The sequence below is a fragment of the Herpailurus yagouaroundi genome, unplaced genomic scaffold (assembly GCF_014898765.1).
Source record: "Herpailurus yagouaroundi ecotype Mexico unplaced genomic scaffold, PumYag 188, whole genome shotgun sequence".
NCBI lineage: Eukaryota > Metazoa > Chordata > Mammalia > Carnivora > Felidae > Herpailurus > Herpailurus yagouaroundi.
Genome location: NW_024412419.1, coordinates 16,414,072 through 16,429,986, shown reverse-complemented (window position 1 = coordinate 16,429,986; position 15,915 = coordinate 16,414,072). Strand labels below are relative to the sequence as shown.

The 15,915-nt window shown below is 38.2% G+C and overlaps 1 protein-coding gene across 2 annotated transcripts in view; it reads left to right on the top strand.

The window, feature by feature from the left end:
- The first annotated feature begins 586 nt into the window (after positions 1-586).
- The window catches only part of LDAH (lipid droplet associated hydrolase), a 112,652-nt gene continuing 97,323 nt past the window's right edge, over positions 587-15,915 (top strand). Inside the window, exons 1-2 of one of the 2 annotated variants that reach the window (XM_040496155.1) lie at positions 587-706; positions 14,773-14,928. In XM_040496155.1, the coding sequence (XP_040352089.1) occupies positions 14,775-14,928 (154 nt within the window). In that variant the 5' untranslated portion in view covers positions 587-706; positions 14,773-14,774. The other variant, XM_040496156.1, reaches the window with a different exon arrangement.

The following is a 15,915-nucleotide window of genomic DNA, read 5'->3' as shown; positions in this document are numbered from 1 at the left end:
CCTATCACTGAAATGTTGAATACAAAAGAATCAAAGCTTCTTTCCTAACTGTGGGTAAGATTACTGGTTTGCCAGCCTACTTGTCTGCTTCCCTCCCTGGCTACAAAACGACGTCACATTCACTGCTGCATTTTTGGACAGATGAACACGGATCAGCTACTATGCGCTGGGTACTGAGAATGCAACAGTTCACAAGATCAGTGTAACTGTCTTCACGGAGCTTGGGTACGTTAAGTTCGAAATATCTCTGGAATCGACATTTTCCAAATTTTTCTAAAGTGTGGAGTAGCAGAGGCTGGCCCTCTTAATGCTAACAAACAAGGTCCACTGAGAATCAACTTTCCTATGTATATGGGTAAGGGAAAGAAAGAGACGAAACCATTAACCGAGGAAGGGAGGACAACGCGGTAAGGGAAGAAGCAAACGAGATTGACTGAAATAAGAGGAGGATAACATTCAAATGAAAAGGAAGACAAAGGTCCAGAACAGCTACACCCTCTCGACGCTCTCGCTGAACAGGGAACACATGCCCCAACCCCCACTCAAGAGCCTCGCAAACCTGAGAACGTCGCGCATCTTCAAAGGACCGCCTCTCCTCAGTGGTGCCCGGCGCCGCGCTATGACGTAAGGGTAGACGGGACTTCCGCTCCGAGTGCCGCCTAAGCAGCAGCATTGCGATAGAGCCCGCTGTTTTCTAGGCCGACAGGTGAGGCATTGCCTTGGGGGGACGACTTTGCGCGAGAACCGACAGGCAAGCGGGCACAGGGGAGCCAGAGACCTTCCTCTGTGTGGTTTCTCGTAGAGCCTGTGTTGCCCTGGGCCAGACGGCCCGCAGGGCGTAAATAACTGCTGCGACCGCTCGAGGTTCGGATCCACTCTGATGCTGTCCCAGCAGTCGCTCCTATGGGCGCGGTAAGGAGCCATTTGTACTAACTGCAGCCTGCCTGCGGGACGTTTATGGCGGCCCTTTTGGGAGTAGGGGCTTGGACATTGGGCAGTTGGCCGGGAAGAAGTGACTAGCAGGGGCCAGTCTGGGCCGGAGACTGCACAAAGATCAGAGTTCTTGCACCTCTAAGAAATTCTAAGAGTTCTAAGCCTCTAACTAGCCCTGGACTAGTCACTGTCTTCCCTCGAGCATCCCACTTATCCATCGGCGGGGTCATTACAGGCTGTTTTGGTTTGACCTCAGTTTTCTCCGTCAGATCAGCCTCCTCCCCCCCCCCATCCTTTTCCAAATTTGTTACACCAGGTACCCTTGAGTATTGACTCGTGGGCCAGTCTCTGAACTTGACACTTCCCTACCACATGTTTGATGTTCAGCCTTAGTTGCTCAAGTATTTTTCTGTGGCACCAACGTCAGAACCGAGCTCCTTCCTTTGAACTTAGAATGTAGCATGTTGGGGAAACCGTTGGGGCTTTCAGTTGCCTCAACTGCTTGCCCTGCATCATGGTATTTTAAAGAAGGAGTCTGTGCCTCAATTTTTCTCATCTGTAAAATGGGATACATTGGTATCCATTTGTTAAGATTGTTTTATCAAACAAGATAATTCTTGTGGCACTTAGAACAGTGCTTTACACACAACAAACACTCCATAATCATCCACTGTTACCGAATGACACACCCATACCCACACCCACTTCACAGCTCTCTAGATGTTCTTTGCAGCAGGCATCTTGTGCTCACACTGCTTTATAATCACTCTTCACCCTAAGGCCTTAACTGTAAATTCTTACCCTTGAGTTTTTTTATTTTTTCACACAAGGCAAGATGAGACATGTCTTCTTTGATTCACAAATTCATTTCTCCTCTCACAAGTACTAACAGAGCACCTGCTTTGTGTCTTGTATGCCAAACACTGGAAGAGTTCATAGTCTATATCTGAACCCGTAGTTCTTAGCCACTTTTGTTCCAAGAGCAAATCCCTGTGATGAAAGAGATAGATATAACAAAAAGAAACCCAGAAAACTTAGGGGAAATCTCTGAAATCTTATTCATGAAGTTTTTTTTTTTAAGCTTCTTTCTAAAATGATAAATAGGAAAGTCTCTTTTGGTTTCCCCCATCCCCAACTTTTCCACCTAAAGGTGAACGCCTGCAGGATTTTGGTATAATGTGCATCATGCCCATTCTTCTCTGACTTTCTCCTACAATACTGTGCTATTTATTCAGATTCAATAGTACTACATAAAATTTCAGAGTGCTATGTGACTGGAAAATACTGGAATAGGAGTCAGAAGACTATAGAATTGATTTTGCCATTTAAAAGCCCCATAACCTTGGACAAATAACATAACATCAGTTGTACGTCCTGTCGTGCAGGCATTGTTAAAGTCAGAAGAGAGGACGAGAATGTACTGCACAAATGAAAAGAATTACAAAGAAGGTGGTTTTGTTGCGACTGGTGAGATTATCATCAAGTCAATATAGAAAATGATGACTTCTCTAATATGTTATTTGGAGAAAGATGAAATGAATATAAATTTAATAGTAAGCAGACTAAAAAAGGTTCTGTTTATGCACCTATTATGTGTTGACTTGCAGCTGTATGTTTTGAAGCTTACATGTGACTGTGTGGTAAGATTCCTGATTTTTCTCTTTAATTCCACTTATACCAATTGCAATTAAATAAATACATGTATAGTTTCAAAAACTTTCTTATTCTGACATAAATTATATATTGACAGGAAGTTGCAAAAAAAATGTAAAAGGAGGTCCCCATCTGCCATTCAACTAATGTTCCCCAATGGTAGCATCTTGTATAACTATAGTATAATTTTTTAAACCAGAAAATTGACATTAATATATCTACAGAATTTATTGAGATTTCCCCCATTCCATAAGCACTCATTTGCGTGTGTATATAGCTTCATATAACCACCATTTTCTTTATAGCCACAACCTTCTCATCCTACCTCAGTCCTTAACCCCTGGAAACCACTAGTCTGTCCTCCAACTCTTTAATTTTGTCTGTTTCAAGAATGTAGTATAAACACAAACATACAGTGTATAACTTTTTGAGATTACTTCACATTAATTCCTTTAAGATCCATTCAAGTTGTCGAGTGTATCAATAGTTTGTTTCTTTTTATTGCTGAGTAGTATTCTATGGTATGATTTACCATAGTTTGTTTAACCATTCACTTGTTGAAAGACATATGGGTGGTATCCAGTTGTGAACTATTACAGTTACGACTAGTATGAACCTTTGTTTGAAGGTTTTGTGTGAACATGTTTTTATTTCTCTGGGATAAATGCCCAAGAATGCAATTGTGCTAGGTCACATGGTGTGTATTTAGTTAATTTATATATGATTTTTCTTCTTCACCATCTTGATATGGAGGATTACATTGATTTCTTAAAGTTAAGTGTACCTGAAATAGATCCCACTTGATCATAGCATATAATAATTTGTATACATTGCTGGATTCTTTTTGCTAATATTTTATTAAGGTATAGATATGACAGGCATTGGTATGTAGTTTTCTTTCTTTTTTTGTGCTGTCTTTGTCTGGTTTTGTCTTTTATCAACCCACAGGTACTCTAGAGTCTTTAGTGATAAACCCCTATTTCATTCCTAATATTAGTAATTTGTGTCTTCTCTCTTTTCATCTTAGTGAAGTTTTATTGATTTTATTGATCTTTTTCAAAAAACTGCTCTTTATTCCATTCATTTTTCTGTACTTCCAATTTTAAAAATTTGTTTAATGTTTACTTTTGAGAGAGAAAGAGAGAGTGTGCGCATGAGCAGTAGAGGGGTGGAGAGAGAGACACACACAGAATCTGAAGCAGGCTCCAGACTCTGAGCTGTCAGCACAGAGCCCAAATCAGGGCTCAAACTGTGAGATCGTGACCTGAGCTGAAGCCGGCCGCTTAACTGACTGAGTCACCCAGGCACCCCTACCCTTTCCACATTTCATATGTAATTGTCCTATTTCCTCTATATACATTGAGCACCACATCAAATAATGCTATGAACTTTGGTTCAAGCATCAAATATGATTTAAGAGCTTCATAAGGAGAAGGATAGTCCCTTATATTCGCCATTGCTTTTAATCATTCCTTTGTTCGTCCTCCTCTGAAGTTAAACCTTATTCACTTACTTCTTTCTGTTTGGAGAATTTCCTAAGGATAGGTCTGTAAGGGACAAATTCCTTTAGTTTTTCTTCATTTGAGAATATCTTTATTTCCCCTTCATTCTTGAGAGGTCGTTTTTCTTGATACGGGATTTGTAGTTGATAGTCTTTTTCCTTCAGCACTTGAAAAATGTTGTGCCACATTTTCCTGGCCTCCCTGATATCTAATGAGAAACCTGACATTCTAGTTACTGTTCCCTTATACATACTATTGTCATTTCTCTGTGGCTCCTTTAAAGATTTTTTTCCCTTTCTGAAGTTTGACTATAAGGTGCTTTGTATTTCTGTAGTTAAGAAACTCTGTCCCGGTAAATATCAAAATTTATTATGTGAAAAAATTGTATTTTAATTCAGTGGAGGAAAAGATGTTTTCTTTATTAAATGGTATTATCTTAAAGAAAACAAAGCAGATACTTATACAGGTGGATTAACACTTTAAATGTAAAAACTAGAATAACAAAAATGAAAATAAACATCTAAAAAGCTATATGTAAAATATAGGAATCCAGAAAAGGGCCAAGGGTCAGCAATATACAAAATTCTCTTGCAAGTCAGTAATAAAAAGATAACCCATTTGGAATGTTGGCAAAGAATATGAATAGACAATCCATAGAAAACAAAGTTCAAAAGCCCAGCAAACATGAGAAGATGTTCAAATGCACTAGCAGCCAGAGAAATGCAAACTAAAGAGTGCGATGTTTTATACCCGAAGACTTAAAAGAATTAAAAATAATGGTAACTCTTACTGATGATAGGATTATAGAGGGAAAGATACCTTCCTAGATTGCTGGATGAAATGTGATTCTTACACCCTTTTGGAAAGCCATCTGGCAACACCTATTAAAATTCAACCCAGGAATTCCACACTTGGGAATCTGGCCATTAGAAACAAAAGAACTGGTGTATATGGATATATGTAAGAACATGGGGATTTAAGAGTACTTATGGCAACATTGTCTCAAAATACTGGGAGTCAGTGGAGCGCCTGTCAGCAGGGAAATGGTCACATGAATTATAGTGTATCCATATTATAGAACCATTGAAAATAATGAATTAGAGTTACACTCTGACTTAGCAGGATTTTTATGTTATTATGAAAGTAAAATACATTGGAGTGTGTATAATATGCTCCTACTTACCAAATACTGACAATTCATATTTATCAAAATTCATATAAATGTTTATGTATATGTGTATGTGATTATAGAAAGATATGGAAGACCTTATACTGAGTTAGTAATTTGAGTTTAGGAATAATATGCATGGACGTGAAAAGAAGAGGTAGAAATGAGGCATATAAAAGATTAAAAAGTAATTGACCATTTTTTAAAAATACCAGTATATATTATATCTCATTTATACATTCAAATGAAATTGTGTATGTGTATGTAAAATTTCTCAAACAAAGAACATGATCTCTTGAGTCATTCAGACATCTGGGTTCAAATTCTGACTCTACCACAGTCCAGTTTACGGGTTGTGTGACCTTATGCAAATTCCTTAATATCTTTCAGTCAATTTTCTTCTCATATGTTTTGTTGGGGTAGAGGGAGGAAACAGTAGTACCCATCTCGTAAGATTTGTTGTGAGGGTTAAGTGATGACAATATGTATAAAGCGTTTAGCACAGTGCCTGGTTTATAGAAAGTACTCTTAAAATGTGAGTTCTTACTATTGCCTCACTTCTTTTGCTCTTTGGCATTTGTATGTTTTTAAAAATTCATTACCAGCTCCTAACTTTCTGGAAACATTCCCCTGTGGCTTATATGACTTTACATATCTTCTTAGTTCATGCCTGTTTCTAATTGTTCCTTTTCATTTTTAGCTGGCTTTTTTTTTTCTTCTTGCTTAGGGAAATTCCCCTCCCCCAAAATTGCAGCAGGAGCTGTCAAAGATTCTTTTGAGTTAGGTGACTGGGTGAATAATGGTACTCTCTATAACAACAAAGTCAGGATCTAGGATGGGATCTGTAGAGTTTATTTTTGAAACAAGATGATTTTAATTTTTGACACTTATAAAAGTTTGGTGCATCAGTGAGGCACCCAGATGAAAATGCTCAGTAGTTAGCACTCAAAGGGATGAGGGCCTGGGGCAGAACCTTTGGGTACAGGCAATGGAGGAGGAAAAGGTTCTCAGTGAGGATGGGGAGGTATCATAGAAGCCAAGACAAAGGAGCTCTTTAAGAAGGAGCTGGGTGGGAGGGAGGGGAGGGTGGGTGATGGGCATTGAGGAGGGCACCTTTTGGGATGAGCACTGGGTGTTGTATGGAAACCAATTTGACAATAAATTTCATATATTGAAAAGAAAAAAAAAAAGGAGCTGGGCAAATCATCTCTCTACTGTGACCTTTCTGGAGCTTTAGCTCTGTGGGTCCCACTTTCTTCTGGTATTGTCGCTTATTTTCTTGAAACTTGCTGTGTTCGTAACTGAATCAGCTTTCTTTCCTCCAACTAACTTCCTTTCCCCAGTATTTCCCCTTTGTGTGGACTAGTGCTTTCATTCTCCTCATCTTTAGCGTCAGAATCTAAGTCATCTTTGCACTCACCCTTCCCTGGCTTGTCATACAGAATCATTACTAAGACTCTAGTCTCTCATCCAACTCCTTTATTCCCACCCTCATTTCCTGCTTAGGTTATTTTGATAGTATCCAAGCTTTAGTGTATTCTTCTGGGCTTTTTTTTTTTTTTTCCGTCTTTCACAGTCTTTTTAAAAGAATTACATTAATCAAATCCTTCCCCATTTTAAAAACCATCAGACTTCCTGTGCCTTCAACACTTTCCCAAACTGTTCAGAAAAAGAGAGTGAGACGTTAAAGGGAAAAGTTAATACGCTCACCATTGACAAAACTGGTCAAATCAGCTTTTAGAAGGTTGTATGTATATTCTGTCCCTCTCTTAAAGGCTCAAAAATTCTTATTAGTGTAACTTGAAAAGTTCTGCAGAACTGAAATTTATGTATCTTTGTTTAACTTATTTTGGTAGATTGTGTTTTCCAAAGTTGGCCACAATAACTCCCATACTGCATATTCTTCTTGCAACGACTTTGACATGCTTCATTTTGAGAGAGGTTCATTTTTCCTCTCTTTGAATATGGGTAGGCTGTGGCTAACATGCCACTGATGCCATGTGACTTGTGAGGCTAGGTCTTAAAAGGTTACTGTTTTAATTTGGTCCTCTTGAGACCATTGCTGTTGAAACTCAACCATTGTGTTCTGAACAAGCCCAAAATAGTCCATGTGGAAAGACCACATAGAGTTGTCCAGTGCAGGTGTTCCTGGCCAAAACCTATCTGACAGCAGCATCTGTCATTAGACATGTAAATAGAGATACTTCCAGATGGCATCTCCTGCCCCCAGTGTACATATCACTCACCCGGCTGTTGAGTCTTCTCAGCAAAGGTCCCCAACATTATGGATTAGAGATAGGCTATTCTTCTGCTGTGCCATTTGTCAACTCCTGACCCAAAGAATCCATGAATATAGTAAAATGGTTGCTTTAAGCCACTAAATTTTGGGGTAATATGTTATGTAGCAAGAGTAACTGGAACACTCATAAAATATATACGATCTTGTCTGTGAATAATGACAGCTTGCTTTCTTTTTATCCAATTCACATACTTTTATTTCTTTTCTGTGTCTTATTGTATTGGCTAGGACCTCAAGTACAACACAGAATAGAAGTGTTGATAGCAGATTTGTCTTGATCTCAAACTTTCGGGTCGGAGGTGGGGGTAGGGTTGGTTTTCAGCATTGCACCCTTAATAAAATGTTTGCTGTAGGCTTCTTTTATAGATACTTATATTTCATCAAGGAAGATCCCTTTTTTTCTTTTTTTCTAAAGAGTTTTTTCATGATTCTTTATTGGATTTTATCAAGTGTATTTTCTGTATTGGTTGAGATGGTTATATGGCTTTTCTCCTTTATTCTGTTAATGCAGTAAATTGACTAAATTTTGAATGTTTAAACAGCCTCACATTTCTGATATATACACAATCTGATTGTCATGTATGGCCATGGTATGAATCACTGGATTTGGTCTGCTAATATTTTGAATAGAGTTTTTGCATCTATGTTCATGAGCGAGGTTGGCCTGTAACTTTTCTTTCTTATAATGTCAGGTATTGATACCAAGATACGCTGGGCTCATAAAATGAGTTAGGAAGTGATCTCTCTTTTTCTGTTTTCCGGGCAACTCTGTTAGATTGGTGTTATTTCTTCCCTAAGCATTGACTCTCATCTGGCCCAGGAATTATGGACTCAGTGTCTTTACTAGCTATTGGACTATTAAGAGTCTTCTAGCCTTTTTGTGTTTGTCTGTATTGGAATTTGCCCATATCAAATGTATTGGCATAAAATTCTTCATGATATTCTTTATCATTTTGATGATATAACTTCATTTTATTTTTAATGTCCATAGAACCTAGAATGATAGCCTCTTTTCCCATCTTATTGGTTATTTGTGCCGTTTTTCTTTATGAGTCTTCTCAGGGGCGTATTTATTTATAACTCTTTTGAAAGGCTAAACTTTTGGCTTTGTTAATCCTCTCAAATGTAAACTTTTTTCCTATTCCATTAACTTCTATTCTTTATTATTTTCTTTTTTCTATTTTTCTTTATTTGGATTCATTTAGTTTTCCTAACTCCTTAAGATAAATAGTTACATCTTTAATGTCCAGCTCTTTTTCCCTAATATTTTAGAAAGCATTTTAAGACTTTAAATTCTCCTGCAGTCATACCTTTATCTGCATCCCATACATTGAAATTTCTTATTTTCATTATTTATTTTATTATTACTTAGTTTTCAATTACATTGTGAATTCTTCCCCTACTCATCAGTTATTTGGACATTTATTGCTTAATTTCCAAAAATTGGGGGATTTTCTTATTATTTTTGTTATTTTTATCTAATTTCCACTGTGGTTAGAGAACATACTCTATTATTTCATTTTTTTGGAAATTTATTGAGGCTTGCTGTATGGCTCAGTATATGGTCAGTTTTGGTAAATGTTCATGTGCACTTGAAAAGAATGTGCATTTTGCAATTATGTGGTACAGAATTCTACACATGCTGATTGTGTTAATTATGTTAATATAAATATTATGTAATTCAAGTTTTCTATATTTTTATTGGCTTTTTTCTTTGTTTATTATTTCAGATATTGAGGTATGTCAGAATCCTCTACCACGATTGTGGTCCAATCTATTTCTCCCTTTACATTTGCTAATTTTTAATTTATCTCTGGAGGCTAAAATATTATGTACATACTTATTTAGAATTGTTATGGTCTCCTGGTGGATTGACTTTTTGAAATGTTCCTGTTTATGTCTCATGTGCTTCTTACTTTAAAGTTTACTTTTTAAATCTGACTTCAGTATAACTATACCATCTCTTCTTTGATTAGTGTTTCCATGGTTTATTGTTTCCATCCTTTTACTTTTATACATTATGTATCCTTATTCTTAATGTGTATTATTTATAAGTGGCACACAATTACTTGTTTTATTTTTATCCAATCTGATCATCTTTGCCTTTATCTAATTAATGTAATTGGTCTATTTACATTTAATTTATTACTGTTATATTTGGGCTTAAGTAGTTTTACTGGTTTGTTTTTTTTTTATTTATTTGTTACACTTGGTCTGTATTACTTCTCTGCTTTCTTCTTATATTTATATTAATTATATTCTCTATTTCCTCTTTTATTACACATTCTTGAGCAGTTCTTTTATTGGTTACTGATTTTTCTAACAGATTTTTTTTCCAGTACTGTTTTTTCTCTAGCTTTTCATATGGTTTCAACACAAGCAAGGCTTTCCTTGCTAACATGGGATTGAACTTAATTCTAATGTACGTTTTAAACTAAATTTAACACAACCCCCAGACTCACCAGATTCATAGAGTTCTCCAGTATGTTAACGTTCATTAATAGAGTAACTAAAAACTTAACAGAACTTTAAATAAAGCTTCTGCTGCTGTTTTTGTACATATTTGTACTTCTTATGTTGTGTTTTGAAAACAATTACAAATTTTACATCTCATCACTGGGACTTAAAAAATTCAATTTTCACTTGTTTAGTCACTAAATATTCTACAAGTAGTTTTAGTACTAGTGCCCAGAAACATCATTAATTAACTGTCAGTCAGGGCTCAGGTACATGCAAAGTATATGCTCTGCTCTGTGTAGTTGTGGGACATTAACACAGCCCTAGTGTTTTAACTCTGAAAGAAAATCATCTTACTACCTCTGTTTCAAAGTTAGTGTACTTTAATTGAAGACTATCTGGACATTGCAACACATATTTGGTTGTGCTCATCACAGCAAGTGCCCTCCTTATACCCATCTCTCATTTGGCCCATCCCCCACCCAACTCCCTCCAACTCTCAGTTTATTCTCTATAGTTAAGAGTCTATTTTATGATTTGCCTCTTTTTCCCTGTCATCTGTTTCATTTTCTAAATTCCACATATGAATGAAATCATAGTATTTGTCTTTCTCTTATTTTGCTTAGCATATCCTATAGCTCCATCCATGTCATTGGAAATGGCAAGATTTCATTCTTTTTTATAGCTAAGTAATATTCCATTATATACATATAGCACAACTTCTTTATCCATTCATCAGCTGATGGACATTTGGGCTCTTTCCATTATTTGGCTATTATTGATAATGGAGCTATAAACATCGGGGCGGATGTGCCCCTTCAAATCAGTATTTTGTATCCTTTGGGTAAATGCCTAGTAATACGATTGCTAGATCATAGGGTAGTTCTACTTTTAATTTTTTTTTTTAACTTTTATTCATTTTTGAGAAAGAGAGACAGAGTGAGAGCAGGGGAGAGGGAAAGAGAGAGGAAGAAACAGAATCCGAAGCAGGCTCCAGGCTCTGAGCTGTCAGCACGGAGCCTGCTGTGGGGCTTGAACTCACAAACCATGAGATCATGACGTGAGCCAAAGTTGGACGCTCAACCCACTGAGCCACCCAGGCACCCCTCTACTTTTAATTTTTTGAGGAACCTCCATACTGTTTCCAGAGTAGATGTACCAGTTTGTATTCCCACCAAGATCGTAAGAGGGTTCTTCTTTCTCTGCATCCTCACCAACATCTTTTGTTTTCTGTGTTGTTAATTTTAGCCATTTTGACAGGTGTGAGGTGATACCTTATTGTGTTTTGTTTTGTATGACACAAGTTTTTTAAAAATACTTCTATCATTTGCAGTTATTACATGCATGAATAAAGCAGAATTCTTATTGAGTAGCCAAAATGAAATGCGAATGTTGTTTGGATTTGGATGCTAAAGCTAAATGAGACTCATTTATAACTCCACTTGCAAATATTTTTGTTCATTAATGTAGCCTCACTGTCTCACCGGCTGACTTTATAATAAATAAATATTATAAATTTGAACTGTAAAATTTATACTGATCAAATGCTGCTTTTCTGTTTTATATATTGTCTAGGTTTGTGTAAGATTTAATTGGAAATTTTTTTTTCTAAATAAAATTAAACCCATTAATAAAAACAGATGAACACCTATATTTAGGTAAGTAAAGCTTACCTAAGTTACACAAATTGTATTCACACTTGGTTTTTATCCACCCTAAGTCTTGCTGGTTATCAAAACTGATTTCATTTAAGATTGCTTATAGGCTGTGTTTGTAGGTAGGGCCATCATCCTCTACTATTATATACTTAGAACACATTGTCCCTTCTTAATTGGACACTTGTTTGCAGACCAAATCACCTTGGATTCTTAGGTAAGGAAGAACTTGAAATTTCTTACTGTTAGGGTTTCCTTTGCTTTTCATTTATTTATTTATTTTTTATTATTACTATTATTATTATTATTATTTTTGGCTATGTGGGAATCAGAAACATAAGTGTGAGTAAAATTAAAAGATGCTCTGTTGGGGCGCCTGGGTGGCTCAGTCAGTTGAGCGTCCGACTTCAGCTCAGGTCATGATCTCGCGGACTGTGAGTTCAAGCCCTGCGTCGGTCTCTGTGCTGACAGCTCAGAGCCTGGAGCCTGCTTCAGATTTTGTGTCTCCCTCTGTCTCTGCCCCTCCCCTGCTCACATTCTGTCTCTCTCTCTCTCTCTCAAAAATAAAGATTAAAAAAATTTTTTTTAAATAAATAAAAACATTAAAAAATTTAAAAAAAAATGCTCTGTAATACATAGGTTTACTCCAGGTCTCTTAGTTGTATTTTATTTGAGGTATTTTAGAGATGTAATTAATTTTTTTGTTTTCCAGATTTTATAGACTGTGTTTGAGTTTCTTATCTATTTGAATTCTCATTAATTTTGTGGCTAATCAAACTCCCAACATGTCATTTGCTTGAAGTTAAGTATTTATGAATAGAATATAGTTAATAACTTTGGATTCTCTTCTAGTGCAAGTATGCGGTTTATCCAGTGTCTTCTTGGATGGTGCTCTAATTTAATGTAGTATAGAACAGTTAAATCTCATTGTTTCCAACATTTTATAAATGTCATAAGAGCTTTATAAATATACTCTGTTTTGTGACAGTTTCAGAGATTGGAGTACAGTGACATGTATTAGTGAACTAAAGATCGATACTTAAGAAAATGTGAGATGATACTTTCGTTTATTTAGTCAATTTATTTTGAATGAAGAGGAGTCCCCACTTTTTGATTAATAATTTTTTTCTTTTCTGAGTCGTTTTATTTGGGAAAGTTTTAGACTTTGGGTTACACATGGAGATTGGGGTGTATGTTAATGTTTTCTTCCTTCCTGTGTCCAATCCTTACCTTAACCTAAGGTGGCTGTCAATCTGGGGAGGTTTGGGTGGTGCTGGTAGTGAGTTTGTTGACTGTTGTGCTATGAGAGTATGGCATGACATGAATAACAAGTGCATAGATTACCAGGTGAAGTTTACCTGGTTACCTTTAGCACTGTTGACTTATGTTAAAGAAAGGTGCTGTGAGTTTAGAGTTTATTTGAGGAGTTCAGGGAAGACCTCAAGTAGGAGGTAGGATTTCAGCTACATCTAAGATGGGAAAGATTTGAAGAAAAAAATCTGGATAGACAATGCAGGATGTATCAGTCTAGATCCATTCAAGAGACAGAAGCCACACAGTAACTCACATAGTTAATTTAATATAAGGAATTATTAAGCTGTGGAAGAAGAGAAACTATAAAGTTACTGTATAAAGAAAACTCTAAAGATCCCCTAGGGATGAGAGAAAGTACCCAAGAAGAGACAAACTGGGAACGTGGGTTTAGATCTTATTTAAAAGGTGTGGTTGCAGCCCAGTGTGTGGTAGAGAAAGTTGGTTGTTGCCTGCGCCAAAGCTGATCCACAGTTGCCATGTCAGGACGTGAACCAAGACTGGTGGGAGGGTGTGCAGAGTGAACCAGGGTGCTGGTGTAGGTGTGAGGTCTGGAGCGTGTGGTGCCTGCATGAAAGGGCCACAGGAGCAACTCCAAGTGAGTTGAGGCTGATAGGCAGGTACAGAGGAAGTTGGGACACTGCTTTGGTTACTGCTGGAATGGGGAGTTGAAGCAGCTTCCTTTTTTTTTTTTTTTAAGCAACCCAGAGCTCTATTGGGCAAGGCACATCCAGCCTACTGTGTGTGACAGAGGTCAGGTGGCTGGCTCTTCAGTGTGCATGTGAGCTGAGGAGAGGGTGCAGGGAGCAGCCACCTGGTCTGAGGTATTATCTGGGACTCTTGCTACATTGCTGCTGCTGCCAGAATAGAGAGCTAGAGAAAGAAGAAACACATTGCAGCCAACCAAATGCTGGACAAACTGTACTCTATAGGCACCTAGTATTAGAGTAGGGTTTTGGGGGCGCCTGGGTGGCGCAGTCGGTTAAGCGGCCGACTTCAGCCAGGTCACGATCTCGCGGTCCGTGAGTTCGAGCCCCGCGTCAGGCTCTGGGCTGATGGCTAGGAGCCTGGAGCCTGTTTCCGATTCTGTGTCTCCCTCTCTCGCTGCCCCTCCCCCGTTCATGCTCTGTCTCTCTCTGTCCCAAAAATAAATAAATAAACGTTGGGAAAAAAAAAAAAGAGTAGGGTTTTGTCTGGTTTGGTTTGGCTTTTCAATCTTGGCGCTGTTGACTTTTGGGCTAGATAATTTTTTTGTTGTGAGTGTTATCCTAGGTGTTATAGGATATTTAGCAGGATCTCTGGCTAATGTGATCCTGATTCATACTCCTGTGAAGTCTTTCACTTCACTGAAGATGTGTCTCCCTGTTTCTCCTTACTCTTGTGGTTTGTTTTAATTTTGTGTGTGTGTGATCCTATAATCCAGAATAGATGAGTGGTCATATACCTACCGTATATGCTTGTGTTTATTGAAATTTGCCTTTTTAAAAAAATTCTTGGGGCGCCTGGGTGGCGCAGTCGGTTAAGCGTCCGACTTCAGCCAGGTCACGATCTCGCGGTCCGTGAGTTCGAGCCCCGCGTCGGGCTCTGGGCTGATGGCTCAGAGCCTGGAGCCTGTTTCCGATTCTGTGTCTCCCTCTCTCTCTGCCCCTCCCCCGTTCATGCTCTGTCTCTCTCTGTCCCAAAAATAAATAAACATTGAAAAAAAAAATTAAAAAAAAAATTCTTGAATATTGTCTTTGGCCCAAGGTTTTACATTTTAGCAACTCATTTTATTGTTTTTCTCCTCTCATTTAGAAATGGACTCCAGTATCAAGGAGGAAGTTCCTGTGCATGAGGAATTCATTTTATGTTGTGGAGTTGAAACCCAGGTTCTAAAATGTGGGCCCTGGACTAACCTCTTCAATGAGCAGAGAGCCAACAGGCCTAAGCTGCTTATTTTTATTATTACAGGTAAGTTTAAAAATGTGGATGAGGAGTCTTTATACAGATACTTCTATAACTTTTTCAGATTTTATTTATTTATTTATTTTTTTTAAATTTTTTTTTAACGTTTATTTTTGAGACAGAGAGAGAGCATGAACAGGGGAGGGTCAGAGAGAGGGAGACACAGAATCTGAAACAAGCTCCAGGTTCTGAGCTGTCAGCACAGAGCCCGACGCGGGGCTCGAACTCACGGACCGCGAGATCATGACCTGAGCCGAAGTCGGCCGCTTAACCGACTGAGCCACCCAGGCGCCCCAACTTTTTCAGATTTTAAAGAGAATTTGATAAATATAAAAAGCTTTGTGGAAAAAAACAAAATCACTCAAACTATTGATAACAACCATGCTTAGTACTTTAGTGGCTGGGCTTTTTGTTTTTCTTCAGTACATTTATATTATGTATATTATGTTGTGTATTACATATGCATTTTATTTTTATTGTTTTTAATATGAAATTTATCAAATTGGTTTCCATACCACACCCAGTGCTCATCCCAACAAGTGCCCTCCTCAATGCCCATCACCCACTTTCCCCTCCCTCCCACCCCACATCAACCTTCTCTAAGTTTTTAAGAGTAAAAAAAAGAGGATCCTGGGAAGATGGCAGTGTAGGAGACGATGGGCTCACTGCGCGTCCTGCTGATCACTAAGATTCCACCTACACCTGCGTAAATAACCCAGAAAACCACCAGAGGATTAGCAGAACGGAGTCGCCAGAGCCAAGCGCAGACGAGAGGCCCACGAAAGAGGGTAGGAAGGGCGGCAAGGCGGTGCGCGCTCCATGGACTGGCGGGAGGGAGCCGGGGCGGAGGGGCGGCTCGCCGGCCAAGCAGAGCCCCCGAGTCTGGCTGGCAAAAGCAGAGGGGCCTGACGGACTGTGTTCCGACAGCAAGCGCGACTTAGCGTCTGGGAGGTCATAAGTTAACAGCTCTGCTCAGAAAGCGGGAAGGCTGGA